Raw genomic sequence first — 15,522 nt, 5'->3', positions numbered from 1 at the left:
CCTTGGAACTCCCTTAGAAATGGGTGGACAGGGACTTAGGGGAGCTCTCCTCAGAGTGGTGTACACAGCCTGTTTGTAGAACAGCCTCCCCGCTTCACATCCTTTTTATGTTTGCTTATCTGCCTTGAGCTCTTACAGTTCTACTGCCCTGCATTTTTTTTCAAGCAAGACTATCTTTCTGGACTTTTGCCAGCTGTTCTAAATATACTGCCCTACTGATAAGAGTCTCTCTTTTTTTTTCCAGTTCACAAGTTGGTGGGCCAAGTGATCCCTTATAAAATTCTAAGGCTTGATAACAAAGTGTGTTTTAGCAGAAGAGGACAGAAGAAAGGTCAGGGGGAGAAATCGCCATCCTTTGTTTACTATGCTAAGAAATGTGAAGATCGCAGAGGAGTGAAATATCGCAGAACTCCATCCTCGGTGACACTGTCACGCGTACTCAGCTAAGCTCTGGATCAAACCCTGATTGGGCCGGGGCAGGGTGGTGGGGGGGCGGGTGTGTGATGCCTTCACATCCTACTTCCGGCCGCGGTGAGGCCACGCTGCAAAGCTGGTCAAAGGAAGAACAGTTAGCTCATCAAACACATGCACTTTTGGATTACCTTGACTCGGGGTATTTGGTGAGGGTGGCCAGGCTGCTGGTGTACATGTGGCCGCCCACGTCAATGTGGACGGGCGCGTTGGATTTTGTGAGCTGTGCTGGAGTAGGAATGCCTTGATTGTTCAGTGGAGATGCAGGAGATCTAGTGATCAGAGGTCTTGACATATTGGGCCGACTGTCCTACAGAGAGAGAAGCAAATTTAGACATGTTTGCTTTATTCAGTGGAGAGAAAGGAAATGCATACCTCCTACAGAATAAGCCAGTGACTAGCGCTGATATTCATTCACTAATAAAATCTGGAAAATCAACAAGCTCTCGCTTTCACTGTCATGCATATGAAAAAACCCCGAGATATGTGACAAAGAAAAGGAAAACTTCCTATGCTTGGAATCAAGGAGCTGAACTAATGTTCATTTCACATCGAACCACGCACTGTGATGGCTTACTTTACTAATGAATTCTTGCATTTAACAACTGGTTAATGGCTTGTGGAGAACTACTATTCATTACAAATGAAAAGATTATCAATACTTGAAACAGTCTCCATCCAGATAAAATACATATGCTTTATCCTTCTCTTGTAAAACTACCTTATTGCTATGGGCTAGGGATAAATATAGACCTTTAGCACTTGGGTTCTGCAGAATGGTCTCTTCAATTTCTATTTTCCAAATCAGGAAAAAGGGGGCATGACTGGTCTAACCATCAGCTCACACACTCAAAGCAACCTTGTAGACAGGTACCAGAAATTCATCCGTCAACAGATGAAACAAACAAAAGAATAACCCACATCTACCCACTGGGTTCCTGCTTCTCTCACTAGAAGACTATGGAACTGGGGACACTTTGAAAAGTGTGTCCCCTCCAGTGATTAGGTATGTGCTTGGGAGCCACGAGCCAGCCACTCTTGTGCGTGCTGAGCTCGTAGAAGAGATCATTTTCCAAGGTGGGGCTCAGGCACATGTCCGGGTACAATGTGCTGCCCACAAGCAAAGGTATCCTGGAAACAAATGAAGCAGAAGGAGGACATCACATGATGGCATGAGAATGTGCTGAAGAAACTGTACTCTTGAGAAAATAAAATCTGCCATCCTTTCCATGGATACACTATAAATATTTCAAACACCATCCAAACATGGTCGCTCGCTTTCAAATTAGAGCCCAAACCACAGACAAGTCAAGTCAGGTCTCTGGCACCCAAAGAAGGGGGTCAAATATTTAGAATCTACAATTAGGAAAAAGCTCAAACAGCACTTATGTCTGAATTCTGCCAGGCGATCGCCACGAGGGTGCTTGTAGATTTACAATTTAGCCAGAGATTGTTTGCAAACAATGTGCGGCAGAGTCAGTGATAAGGCATAATAAAGGGATTTTGAGAAATGCCTTTGATGGAGATTACAAACGGGAAGTCATCTAGTTTTTCTGCATAAAGCCCAGCATGATGAAATATAAATTTGCAAAACATCCTAGATTTTATGATCCAAAATAGCTTCAGGAGTTACCTGGGGCACAACTGTTGGACTAGTTAGCATTAACCACATGTCCAGGCAAGACTGGGAATGCACGTTCCTTCTGAAACTCTGCATCTACTGTGAATGGGGTGGTGATTGAGCTTTTAGGCAAAATGTTGACCATCTGTGTGGTGCTTTTCTCCGTGCTGAATTAAACAGAGCCTAGGAACAGTCATAGAAAGAGTTCATGCTTTATTTCTTAAACTGGGGGAAGTGGGTTTGTAGATAGTCACTGTGTTATTCTTTGTATGTTCCTGTATGTTTTTAACAATGCAATATAGATATTAAAAAACACAAGAGATGACTGCAACACAGAAAAGTGAAAGAGGTACTGGATGGGGAAAAGAACTAAAAAAACAAGGACACAATCAGTAGGAAATGTAAAGCAGTGAAGGTTGGGAAATACTCAACAGCATTTTAAAATCTGGGTGTCAGAAAATGTGTTTTTTCCTTTAAAAGTACAATCATATAACCTCCACTTTTAAGAGCTACGTACTACCTGACTTCCTTTTAGAAAATGATTTCTTGGCTAAAGACACACACACACACACACACACACACCAGTCTCTGTTACAATTCAGTCCATCTTGGCTAAAGACACACACACACACACACACACACACACACACACACACACACACACACACACACACACACACACACACACACACACACACACACACACCAGTCTCTGTTACAATTCAGTCCATCACATACTGCAGCATCTGTAATAGTTTTTCAATTGGACTCAATTGGACACATTCTATACCCTGCCTCAGGGTGCTGGGGTGAAAATGAACAGATTTGCAGGGTTAATACTGTAGTTAGACTGTGACCTCACTCAGCACAGCTCTAACACTGCCAGGTCTATGGAGGAGGAAAAAAGAAAGCGTAACTGATCGGTTGAAGGAATCCAGATTTCTCAGAATATATACCATGTACACTGAAAATCATATATGTATGGATATTGCTAAACTTAAAATTAAACCAGTGTTTCCTTGTGGGGGGAGGATGGGAAGTGGGGGATTAACCCTTTAGGACAAGGAGGAAGTTTCCTGATGGGTGGGCTCAGGCAGACTAGTAAGACTTATTTTTTTTAATGGATCTGTCTCTTCCAGATCTTGGGGCACAGGGGATCTTCTATCTCTGAGGCAGCTTCAGGATCTGGTTCCCTGTTGTTAGTCGCTCAGTTGTGTCCAACTCTTTGCAACCCCATGACTTTTTGACTGCAGCACGCCAGGCTTCCCTGTCCTTCACCACCTCCCAGACATGCTCAAACTCATGTCCATTGAGTGGGTGATGCCATTCAACCATCTTGTTCTCCGTCATCCCCTTCTCCTAGTTTCCTGACCAAGGATCAAACCTGTGCCCCTGCGTTGGGAGCACAGACTCTTAGCCACTGGACAATCAGAGAAGTCCCCTTTTTTTTCTTAGATTGAAATATAGTGGATGTAACAATGTTGTGTTAGTTTTAGGTGCACAGCAAAATGATTCAGCTATACATATCTATATCTATATCTATACAGCTTCGCTGGTGACTCTGATGGTAAAGAATCTCTCTGCAATGCTGGAGACCTAGGTTCTATCCCTGGGTCTGGAAGATCCCCTAGAGAAAGGAATGGATACCCACTCCAGTGTTCCTGCCTGAAGAATCCCCATGGACAGAGGAGCCTGGCAGGTTATAGTCCATGGGGTCACAAAAAGTCAGACATGACTGTGCAACTAACACTTTCATTTCACATATGTACACACACATACACACATATATATGTATATATGTATGTGTATATATATCTAGTCTTCTCAGGCGCCACAGTGATAAAGAATCTGCCTGCCAATGCAGGGGATGTAGGAGACACCAGTTCGATTCCTGGGTCTGGAAGATACCTTGGAGAGGGAAATGGCAACCCATTCCAATATTCTTGCCTGGAAAATTTCATAGACAGAGGCACCTGGCAGGCTACAGTTCATGCGGTCACAAAGAGTTGGACACAACTGAGCACACAAACCCACGTGCACACACACACACACACACATCTATCTTTTCAGATTCTTTTCCCTTATAAGTTATTATAAAATATTGAATCTAATTTCCTGTGCTATACAGTAGGTCCCTGTTGGTTCCAGTAAGACTTGAAGGGTTACAATTAGTCTTTGGTGAGTCCTTCTAGCTCTTCTCTGAGGCTCTCTCTTCTCATCCGGGGTGTTCTGTATTTGTCCCCTTAGTTAGACCATTTCTAAGGTATTAACTGCAATGGCACCCCACTCCAGTACTCTTGCCTGGAAAATCCCATGGACGGAGGAGCCTGGTAGGCTGCAGTCCATGGGGTCGCTAAGAGTTGGACACGACTGAGCGACTTCACTTTCACTTTTCCCTTTCATACACTGGAGAAGGAAATGGCAACCCACTCCAGTATTCTTGCCTGGAGAATCCCAGGGACGGGGGAGCCTGGTGGGCTACTGTCTGTGGGGTCGCACAGAGTCGGACACGACTGAAGCGACTTAGCAGCAGCAGCTATTAGCTAATGGAATAAAGGGTTTCACTCAGTATTTTCCACATTGGTGCAGGCTGAAAGGACTTTTTAAATCCATAGGCTGGGGGCAGGGGGGCATGTTTGGGGCTGGGTGGTCTTAGTGCTTGTAGGAGACATTCAGATCTGTTGCACTGATTCCAGGTGCTTCAGCTGACTCAGCCGTGGCTACCTCCTCCCCTCTCCAGTGACCAGAACTGGCACTCTCTCTTCTTTAACTGGACACTGAGGTCTCAGATAGGATGTCTGCACCTGCCTGCAGCAGCCACTTCCCTACCAGCCTAAGAATGAAGCCAACACCCAGGTTGGTTGAGCTGGATCCTCCCGGGTGCTGTTGAGACACCGAATCCACCAACTCTGAGCCTCCAATCTCTATGTTTCCTGATACTCAGGAAGATAAATTCATCTTTAAAGCTAGACTGAGCTGGGACTTCTGTTACCTACCCTGCTTCCTACCTTTCCTGGATACAGCCACCTCGCCATGAGGTCATTTGGGTTGGTGAGACTTGGCCTGTGATGCCCAGAACAGCTGCCTGCAGACAGACGCGGCAAAACTTTCTATCCTATTATCACCATGCTTCAGCTCCACTTTCCCATCTTTAATCACTTTCCCAGCATCATCTCCTTAGTTTGTGTGTGTCTTTCAACATCACTTCCAATGATATGAAAACCATGAACTTTAACCAGAAGAGAGCACAAGTGTTTTGAATGTGCCAACATCACTGCTGGAGAAGCAGCTCAGGGCATTGAGGTGTATTTGGAAAAGTGGCCAGACAGAACGGTGGTGTTTCTGATAATTCCCCGTCTGGAACAGACTACTCACCCGGGCAGTGGGCTGGCGGAAGGAACCCCATCCTAATGTTAAGTTACTTGGTTATGGTCCCCTCCTTGTGTAGCCCACTGTTCCCTCCTTCCACAGTCTCAGGCAGTGTCCCTAAGGATGCACATACCCTGCGGAACAGGACAAGCTGGTCCCTGGACTCAGCAAGCTGGTTCAGTGGGAGAGAGAAGACAGGAAACAATCAACTACAATAGGCAGGGGGAAGGTTACTGCGGCAGTTCTAACTACAAGGAAATGTAATCCAGGCTTGGGGGGCTGGGAGGAGGGGGGTGGGGAAGACTCCCTGGAGACAGTCTAAGCTGAAATCTGATGCATGAGAAGTCAGCTCACTGTGGGATGCAGGAAGGAGACCACATGGTACATTCTAGAAATTAAAATTTCTAGTAAAATTTCAGTATGCTGTGAGAATTCTCCTACTTGTCTTCTTTCCAAGTATGGAGGGAAAGTGCAGGAAACGGAAGCTTGAAGATGATGGTCTGAGGACGACAGAATTAAATGACAATTCACAATGAAAATATAAATAAACCCACCATAGTATTATTATGATGCGAAAAGGGGGAAGAAGAGGAGGAAGGAAACTCACAGCCAGTTTTCTAAGCAGCTGTCCAACAGAACTTTCTGCAAGAATGGAGACAATGTTCTGTATCTGCACCATTTAGTAGGGTGGCCATGAGCCACGTGCGGCCATTTGAGGACCTGAAATGTGGCTAGTGTGACTGAGGAACCGAATTTGTAATTTTAATGCATTTTAACTAGTTTAAATGTAATACAGGTAGGTCAAGTGTTGGAGGCAACACTGGAGGCAACCCACTCCAGTATTCTCATCTGGAGAATTCCATGGAGAGAGGAGCCTGGTGGGCGGCAGTCCATGGGGTCACAAAAGTCGGACACAACTGAGCAACTAACACTAAGGTCAAGTGTGGCTAGTGGTTGTCATGTTGGACAGGACAGCGCGGTAAACCTTGTTTGAATTTTTCTTGATACATGGAGGCCCAAATCATGATAAACTTGAACTTTAATTATTCAGGGAGAAGCAGGGGCATTTTAAAGTGAATACGAATGGTTTATGACCCCATCCCCTCCAACACGTTCATTTCCCTCTCCCCTTCTACCTTCTTTACTGATTTTATGAAAATAAAAGAGATGAGTAACCATGCAGTGAGAATGCTGCACACACTACATCTCTGGGTCTCAGAGAAGCAGCTGAGACATAAAAGCACATCCCGAATGACTCCGTTCCCAAGAGGTTACAGGCAGCAAAAGGAATCTGTGATGACAGAGCTCAGAACACTGGCCACCTCTTTTTTGTCAGGGCAGGTGGCTGGCTAGGAGGGGATAAGAATGAATCTTCTGGAGAGCTAGAAAAGTCCTGAATCTTGATCTGGGAAGTTAAACAGTTATATACATACATATGTGCATGGGTGTGTGTGCTCAGTCGTGTCCGACTCTTTGAGACCCCATGGACCGTAGCCTGCCAAGCTCCTCTGTCCATGAGGATTCTCCAGGCAAGAATACTAGTGTGGGTTGCCATTTCCTTCTCCAGGGGATCTTCCCAACCCAGCGATTGAACCCGGATCTCCTGCGTTGGCAGGTGGATTATTTAACTGCTGACTGAGCCACCTTGGAAGCCCATACAAACGTGCACGTAAGATTAATTCACTTGACTTTTAAGTTCTACTTAAAAAGAAAATAAACCAAAAAATAATCTTGGAAGAAACTCCTCCAATCCAAACACTTTTCTGTTCAGATACTCATTTAAATTTCTGTGAAATACTTCTTTTAAAAGCCAAAAAGACATTTATTATCTCCTCCCATCCGATTTACCAAATCTGACTCTAATACCCAGACATGAAACGGTGCCTGAAATTCTATTTCTAATTCTCCATCCCCTCATTTCTACCCTGTATAGATTTTTTAGGCATGTTGATCGGTTTATCTATAAAATTTCCATTTCTCAGGTGCTTTCAGTCTGCGGCTTCCTTGTACCTTAATCATCCATCTCACCTACCCAACAGAGCAGCAATGATTCTGGGCGAGGAGAGTCCTTCAAGGGATTTGACTTCGGGCAGCTTTCAAAAGAAGCTAATGAAAAATGTGCCTCCTAAATCTAACCTTGCTGTGTGCTGTTCAAACAGGAGCCCCTGGGGCACCGCCTGGAACAAATGAGCTGAAGTTTAAACTGAAAGTTTTAATGACTTTATTTGTTAAGAACGTATGCCGCTGTCTCATGTCACGTTCCACTATCGGGTTGGACTATATTATCTCTTTCACTGGGAAAAGAAACTCGTTTCTCAGGGATGCTTCCAGAAAAGCATGTCAACAGTATTCACCTATATTATTTGATACTGTCATTCATAACATGCAATAGAGCAATGAAGGAATTTAACACAAATCCTAATTTTTCCACAAATTGCAGCCTGGGTTTAAAATACATGTATTTATATCACCTGCACTCTCACACACGTACCCAAGTATATCACAGTGTGATGTATATCACACACACATACCCAGAAAATGAAAGTATACGTGGCTAAGTCATGTCCGACTCTTTGCGACCCCATGGGTTGTAGTCTCTGGCTATGGAATTCTTCAAGCAAGAATACTGAAGTGGGCAGCCATTCCCTTCTCCAGGGGTATCTTCCCAACCCAGGGATGGAACCCAGGTTTCCTAGGTTGCAGGCAACTTCTTTACTGTCTGGGATACTTCCAGAAAAGCATGTCAATAGTAAACTATTTACCTATATTATTTGATACATGCAATAGAGCAGTATGGAATTTAACACAAACCCTAACTTTTCCACAAAATTCAGCCTGCGTTTAAAATACATGTATTTATATCACCTGTACTCTCACACGTGCCTAAGTAGCATCTCAATTATATGGAATGCATAAAGAGTGGGGTGTTCTGATTAATTCTGTTTTCTGATACTCGGCCAACCATTTCGGCCATGCAGCTTGTAATCAAAGTGTCTTAGACAAGGATCTTGCTTCCTAGGGTAGAAATCTGGGGTTGCCTTGGGAGGGTTAGTTTAAAGCTGACACCATCCTGCTGGACTCACAGTAAAGATTCTTTTTTTTTTTTTTTTTTAATAAATTTATTTATTTTAGTTGGGGGCTAATTACTTTACAATATTGTAATAGCTTTTGCCATATATTGACATGAATCAGCCATGGGTTTACAGGTGTTCCCCTTCCTGGACCCCCCACCCACCTCCCTCCCCATCCCATCCCTCTGGGTCATCCCATTGCCCCGGCCCTGAGCCCTTGTCTCATGCATCGAACATGGAATGGTGTTCTCTTTCACATATGATAATATACATGTTTCAATGCTATTCTCCCAGAACGTCCCACCCTCACCTTCTCCCTCAGAGTCCATAAAATTGTTCTATGCATCTGTGTCTCTTATTCTGTCTCGCATATAGGGTTATCGTTACCATCTTTCAAATTCCATATATACGCATTAGTATACTGTATTGTTGTTTTTCTTTCTGGCTTACTTCACTCTGTATAATGGGCTCCAGTTTCATCCATCTCAGTAGAACCGATTCAAATGTATTTTTTTTAATGGCTGAGTAATATTCCATTGTGTATATGTACCACAGCTTCCTTATCCATTCGTCTGCTGATGGACATCTAGGTTGCTTCCATGTCCTGGCTATTGTAAACAGTGCTGCGATGAACATTGGGGTACACGCGTCTCTTTCAATTCTGGTTTCCTCGGTGTGTATGCCCAGCAGTGGGATTGCTGGGTCATATGGCAGTTCTATTCCCAGTTTTTTAAGGAATCTCCACACTGTTCTCCATAGTGGCTGTACTAGTTTGCATTCCCACCAACAGTGTAAGAGGGTTCCCTTTTCTCCACACCCTCTCCAGCATTTGTTGCTTGTAGACTTTTGGATAGCAGCCATTCTGACTGGTATGAAATGATACCTCATTGTGGTTTTGATTTGCATTTCTCTAATAATGAGTGATGTTGAGCATCTTTTCATGTGTTTGTTAGCCATCTGTATGTCTTCTTTGGAGAAATGTCTGTTTAGTTCTTTGGCCCATTTTTTGATTGGGTCGTTTATTTTTCTGGAATTCAGCTGCAGAAGTTGCTTGTATATTTTTGAGATTAATTGTTTGTCTGTTGCTTCATTTGCTATTATTTTCTCCCATTCTGAAGGCTGTCTTTTCACCTTGCTTATAGTTTCCTTTGTTGTGCAAAAGCTTTTAATTTTAATTAGGTCCCATTTGTTTATTTTTGCTTTTATTTACAATATTCTGGGAGGTGGGTCATGGAGGATCCTGCTGTGATTTATGTCGGAGAGTGTTTTGCCTATGTTTTCCTCTAGGAGTTTTATAGTTTCTGATCTTACGTTTAGATCTTTAATCCACTTTGAGTTTATTTTTGTGTACGGTGTTAGGAAGTGTTCTAGTTTCATTCTTTTACAAGTGGTTGACCAGTTTTCCCAGCACCACTTGTTAAAGAGATTGTCTTTTCTCCATTGTATATTCTTGCCTCCTTTGTCAAAGATAAGGTGTCCATATGTGAGTGGGTTTATCTCTGGGCTTTCTATTTTGTTCCATTGATCTATATTTCTATCTTTGTGCCAGTACCATACTGTCTTGATGACTGTGGCTTTGTAGTAGGGCCTGAAGTCAGGCAGGTTGATTCCTCCAGTTCCATTCTTCTTCCTCAAGATTGCTTTGGCTACTCGAGGTTTCTTGTATTTCCATACAAATTGTGAGATGATTTGTTCTAGTTCTGTGAACTTGATAGGGATTGCATTGAATCTATAGATTGCTTTGGGTAGTATACTCATTTTCACTATATTAATTCTTCCAATCCATGAACACGGTATATTTCTCCATCTGTTTGTGTCCTCTTTGATTTCTTTCATCAGTGTTTTATAGTTTTCTATATATAAGTCTTTTGTTTCTTTAGGTAGATATATGCCTAAGTATTTTATTCTTTTTGTTGCAATGGTGAATGGTATTGTTTCCTTAATTTCTCTTTCTGTTTTATCATTATTGGAGTATAGGAATGCAAGGGATTTCTGTGTGTTAATTTTATATCCTGCAACTTTACTATATTCATTGATTAACTCTAGTAATTTTCTAGTAGAGTCTTTAGGGTTTTCTATGTAGAGGATCATGTCATCTGCAAACAGTGAGAGTTTTACTTCTTCTTTTCCTATCGGTATTCCTTTTATTTCTTTTTCAGCTCTGATTGCTGTGGCCAAAACTTCCAAAACTATGTTGAATAGTAGTGGTGAAAGTGGGCATCCTTGCCTTGTTCCTGACTTGAGGGGAAATGCTTTCAATTTTTCACCATTGAGGATAATGTTTGCTGTGGGTTTGTCATATATAGCTTTTATTATGTTGAGATATGTTCCTTCTGTTCCTGCTTTCTGGAGGGTTTTTATCATAAATGGATGCTGAATTTTGTCAAAGGCTTTTTCTGCATCTATTGAGATAACCATATGGTTTTTTTCTTTCAATTTGTTAATGTGGTGTATTACATTGATTGATTTGCAGATGTTAAAAAAACCTTGCATTCCTGGGATAAAGCCCACTTGGTCATGATGTATGATCTTTTTAATATGATGTTGGATTCTGTTTTCTAGAATTTTATTAAGGATTTTTGCATCTATGTTCATCAGTGATATTGGCCTGTAGTTTTCCTTTTTTGTGACATCTTTGTCTGGTTTTGGAATTAGGGTGATGGTGGCCTCATAGAATGAGTTTGGAAGTTTACCATCTTCTGCAATTTTCTGGAAGAGTTTGAGTAGGATAGGTGTTAGCTCTTCTCTAAATTTTTGGTAGAATTCCGCTGTGAAGCCGTCTGGTCCTGGGCTTTTGTTTGCTGGAAGATTTCTGATTACAGTTTCGATTTCCGTGCTTGTGATGGGTCTGTTAAGATCTTCTATTTCTTCCTGGTTCAGTTTTGGAAAGTTATACTTTTCTAAGAATTTGTCCATTTCTTCCAAGTTGTCCATTTTATTGGCATATAGCTGTTGGTAGTAGTCTCTTATGATCCTTTGCATTTCTGTGGAGTCTGTTGTGATCTCTCCATTTTCATTTCTAATTTTGTTGATCTGATTCTTCTCCCGTTGTTTCTTGATGAGTCTGGCTAATGGCTTGTCAATTTTGTTTATCTTCTCGAAAAACCAGCTTTTAGTTTTGTTGATTTTTGCTATGGTCTCTTTTGTTTCTTTTGCATTTATTTCTGCCCTAATTTTTAAGATTTCTTTCCTTCTACTGACCCTGGGGTTTTTCATTTCTTCCTTCTCTAGTTGCTTTAGGTGTAGAGTTAGTTGATTTATTTGATTTTTTTCTTGTTTCTTGAGGTACGCCTGTATTGCTATGAACCTTCCCCTTAGTATTGCTTTTACAGTGTCCCATAGGTTTTGGGTTATTGTGTTTTCATTTTCATTCGTTTCTATGCATAATTTTATTTCTTTTTTGATTTCTTCTGTGATTTGTTGGTTATTCAGAAGCATGTTGTTTAGCCTCCATATGTTGGAATTTTTAATAGTTTTTTTCCTGTAATTGAGGTCTAATCTTACAGTAAAGATTCTTATAGAGAAACGTCTCTTAAGTCGTGTGCTGAGACTCTCGACTGTAAAACCAGCATGTTTTGTAAGTGCCTTCACTGTTTCTTCATTCAAGTAAAACGGACTGGGTCCTTGAGTGGGTAGCCATTGCCTTCTCCTGAGGATCTTCCCCACCCAGGGATTGAACTCTGGTCTCTTACACTGCAGGCAGAGTCTTTACCATCTGAGCCACTAGGGAAGCCAGACTGAGCTCCTACTATGTGTCAAAGTTTAATAGCAGAGTGATACTGGAGAGAGAGAGAAATAAATCGCTTCTTATAATTTCACATAGTTGAAACAAAAAAACAAAAAAACAAGCCTGAGCTTGTTCAATATTTCAAAATTGAAGACTGTTTCTGTCAGTCTCTGAAGTCAGCGGAGAAGTAGGCTCAAAAGTCTTCAGAGCAGAGAGGTAAAGCTGGCAGCAGGTGAGATGTTGGTGATGGCTTACAATACAGGATGTTGCACAGAGAAAAGACAGAGGAATTTCTGCAGAAGGAATTCTTTCCTTCTGCACGTGAAAAAATGAAATTTAATACATCCATACACTCCATGTACAGAGGAGATGTCTATGGATCCAGCAAGACATACAGAGAACATTTAAGGCAGCTGAGGAGTAAAGACTCATAGATGAGAAAGGGCATTTTACACTGATAAAATATTACATAATGGGGTACAGATAAAGAAAAACAGAATAGGACAGGGACCTCCCTGGTGGTCCAGTGGTAAGGACTTTGCCTTCCAATGTAGGGGCTGTAGGTTCTATCCCTGGTCCATAGCTAAGATCCCACAGGCCTCACAGCAGAAACACCAAAATATAAAACAGAAGCAAAATTGTAACAGAGTCAATAAAGACTTTAAAAATAATGGTCTACATCAAGAAAAAAATTTTTAATTAAAAAAAATAGGATGGAACATCACAAGATAAGAGTCAGACAAAGCCTATAAAAAGAAGTAGAAAATGAGATCATCACAGTAGGTTCATAAAATGAAATAGCACATGAGCTGTACTGATTTTGTTTTCAGATCAAATCTTAATTTCACAGATTAAAAAAAAAGGAAATAAAAAATAGGAGGCTTCAAACATGTTTCAAAATGACTAGCAACTGTGTTAAATTAATCTGTAATTACTTCCTAATCTGAAATAGCAAAATGTTACTCTTCTTGCCTCAGGCCAGTAGGATGGCTTACTACTGTTTATCTATTTTAAAGCACAATATTTACCAGATATGGAGTGTCCTCAATGTGCCTTCTTCCCTCCAATAGCGAAATATGTATCCAAGAAGTTCCCTTAACAGATTATCAAGCTGGGACCGTGAAAAGAAAACTATTTGCCAAGATTTCTCTGCCTTTTTTTTTACTTCCCTCAAAAATCAAAGTGAATTTATAAAAAGATAACATTTTGATAGAATTTTGCTGTGTTTATTATACCTGGATTAATTTTTAAATTAGATTTCTTGAACAGTTTCAAATATACTTAAAAAATCACAGACTAGTATTTTTAAATAGACATTATAGCTCAACTATGGATATTACTGTTTTTTAAAAAATTAAAACATGGCATTAAAGTGAAAGCAGGCTCTGTCACAGTTTTATAGGGAAAGGTCATTTTTTTTTTTCTTTTGCAAAAATAGGTGTAGGTACAATGAAAATATCTGAAATTAAATGCACCCACATATCAGTAGGGTGTAGGAATGGGTAATGATGTTACAGGCAAATTTTGTTTTTGTTTTGTCTCTTGTACTTTATGATGTTGAACACTGAAATTTAAAAAAAATTCTATTTAAAAAAAAAAGAACAGGAAAAAAACACCCAGCACTATATTGCCCAATTGAATCAATTAGTACATAGTCTAGTCATGCTGTTATAGTTTACTTTCATCATCAGTATTTTGTGGACATTTTAAAATGAAGATCAGAATGAAGAAATACAGAAATGCAACAGAACTTAAGAGTGAAGCTTCCTTTCCTTTCATTTTCTTGCCAGGGAGGAAATGTGCGGAACAAAAAATTAAATGGGCCTCAGGTCATGGTAAGCTCATATTTAGCTGACACGGAAGTCTATTTAGCTTGATCCTGAAAGAAAGGGGCAGAAGCCTATAGTCTCTACACTCTTGGGAGCTATCTGGTCATCTGTCCCTGCCTCGGGGTCCCCTCCATTCCCAGATCTAAAACCCAGCAAGAGCAAGATGATAAAAGCTATACGTGAATACCGCCTGCTTTTCCAGAAGTCGGTCTGGCACCTGCTTTCTTGCAAGAAGATGCAGGTGGCAGCAAAAAGGCTGGCAGTGAAACACTCTCTCAGGCTCAGAGAGGGCCTTCGAGTCTGAAACCAGAACCCCCTGCACAATGTTAAGTATTATCACTGTTTCACAGAGAAGGAAGTTGACTCTGAGGTCAAGTGGCTTAGTCTATAATTATCTAGTAATGAATTTACTGTGATATTTTACATGCTCACCATTGTGTACCAGTGTAAGGTTACCACTCTCCACTACTAGGTGATCCACACCCTGGCTTTCACAAGAGAAAGGAGAGATTTGCCTTGCTCCATCTACCTTCTTCCTCTCGGTCTATTTTGGGATGAAGACAACGGGCTTGGGAGTTTGAAGGATAGATGGTCAGCGGTCATGCAGAGACAAGAGACAGCTGGTCCAGGAAGCAGACACCTCTCCCCAGCCCCCATATCTTTGTCTCCCAAAATGAAACAAATGAACTGGTGTTTCATTTACTCCTCTAACTGTTAGTCCTTGATGCTAACTACAGGGCACATGTGCCTCTAAATAAACAATAAACTTGACTCACTGTTTTCTTGGATGTGGTCATAAAAATTCCTTGTCCAACAGTGTCAAAAGCTAAATAAGTTCCTTTCAAGGACTTAATTGAGTCCCTTGGAAGCTTCTCTTAAGATTCTTAGATGCCTTTCTGCTTACCTATATGCACTTTAAAAAATAAAAAATTAATACACACAAGTTTTCAAGTATCCTGACTTACTCTCATTTACATAATAGGGGTGTTCGAAAGTTCATTTGATCACTTATTCATTCACTGAGAAATGATGGCTCACTATTTGGTGTGGGGCTGCGGCACTGTGGGCTTCCCTGATAGTTCAGTTGGTAAGGAATCCGCCTGCAATGCAGGAGACCCTGGTTCAATTCCTGGATCGGAAGATCCCCTGGAAAAGGGATAGGCTACCCACTCCAGTATTCCTGGGCTTCCCTGGTGGCTCAGCTGGTAAAGAATCCACCTGCAGTGCAGGAGACCTGGGTTCAATCCCTGAGTCGGGAAGATTCCCTGGAGAAGGGAAAGGCTACCCACTCCAGTATTCTGGCCTGAAGAATTCCATGGACCGTAAAGTTCATGGGGTTGCAAAGAGTCATACTGAGTAACTTTCACTTTCACTTGAGGTCGCAAAGAGTCAGATTGAGCAACTTTCACTTTCACTTTTACTTGGGGCACTGTG

At 41.5% G+C, this 15,522-nt stretch overlaps 1 protein-coding gene across 4 annotated transcripts in view; it reads right to left on the bottom strand.

Moving 5' to 3' along the window:
• The window catches only part of KCTD1 (potassium channel tetramerization domain containing 1), a 97,103-nt gene that overhangs the window by 46,691 nt on the left and 34,890 nt on the right, over positions 1-15,522 (bottom strand). For all 4 annotated transcript variants that reach the window (XM_081562720.1, XM_081562722.1, XM_081562721.1 and 1 more), the window contains exon 2: positions 603-781. In XM_081562720.1, the coding sequence (XP_081418846.1) occupies positions 603-781 (179 nt within the window). The remainder of the gene's footprint in view (positions 1-602; positions 782-15,522) is intronic.

Source organism: Giraffa tippelskirchi, chromosome 14 (genome assembly GCF_054371585.1).
Source record: "Giraffa tippelskirchi isolate mGirTip1 chromosome 14, T2T-mGirTip1v1.2.pri, whole genome shotgun sequence".
In the NCBI taxonomy this organism is placed as follows: Eukaryota; Metazoa; Chordata; class Mammalia; order Artiodactyla; family Giraffidae; genus Giraffa; species Giraffa tippelskirchi.
This window is presented reverse-complemented; position numbering and strand designations above follow the sequence as displayed.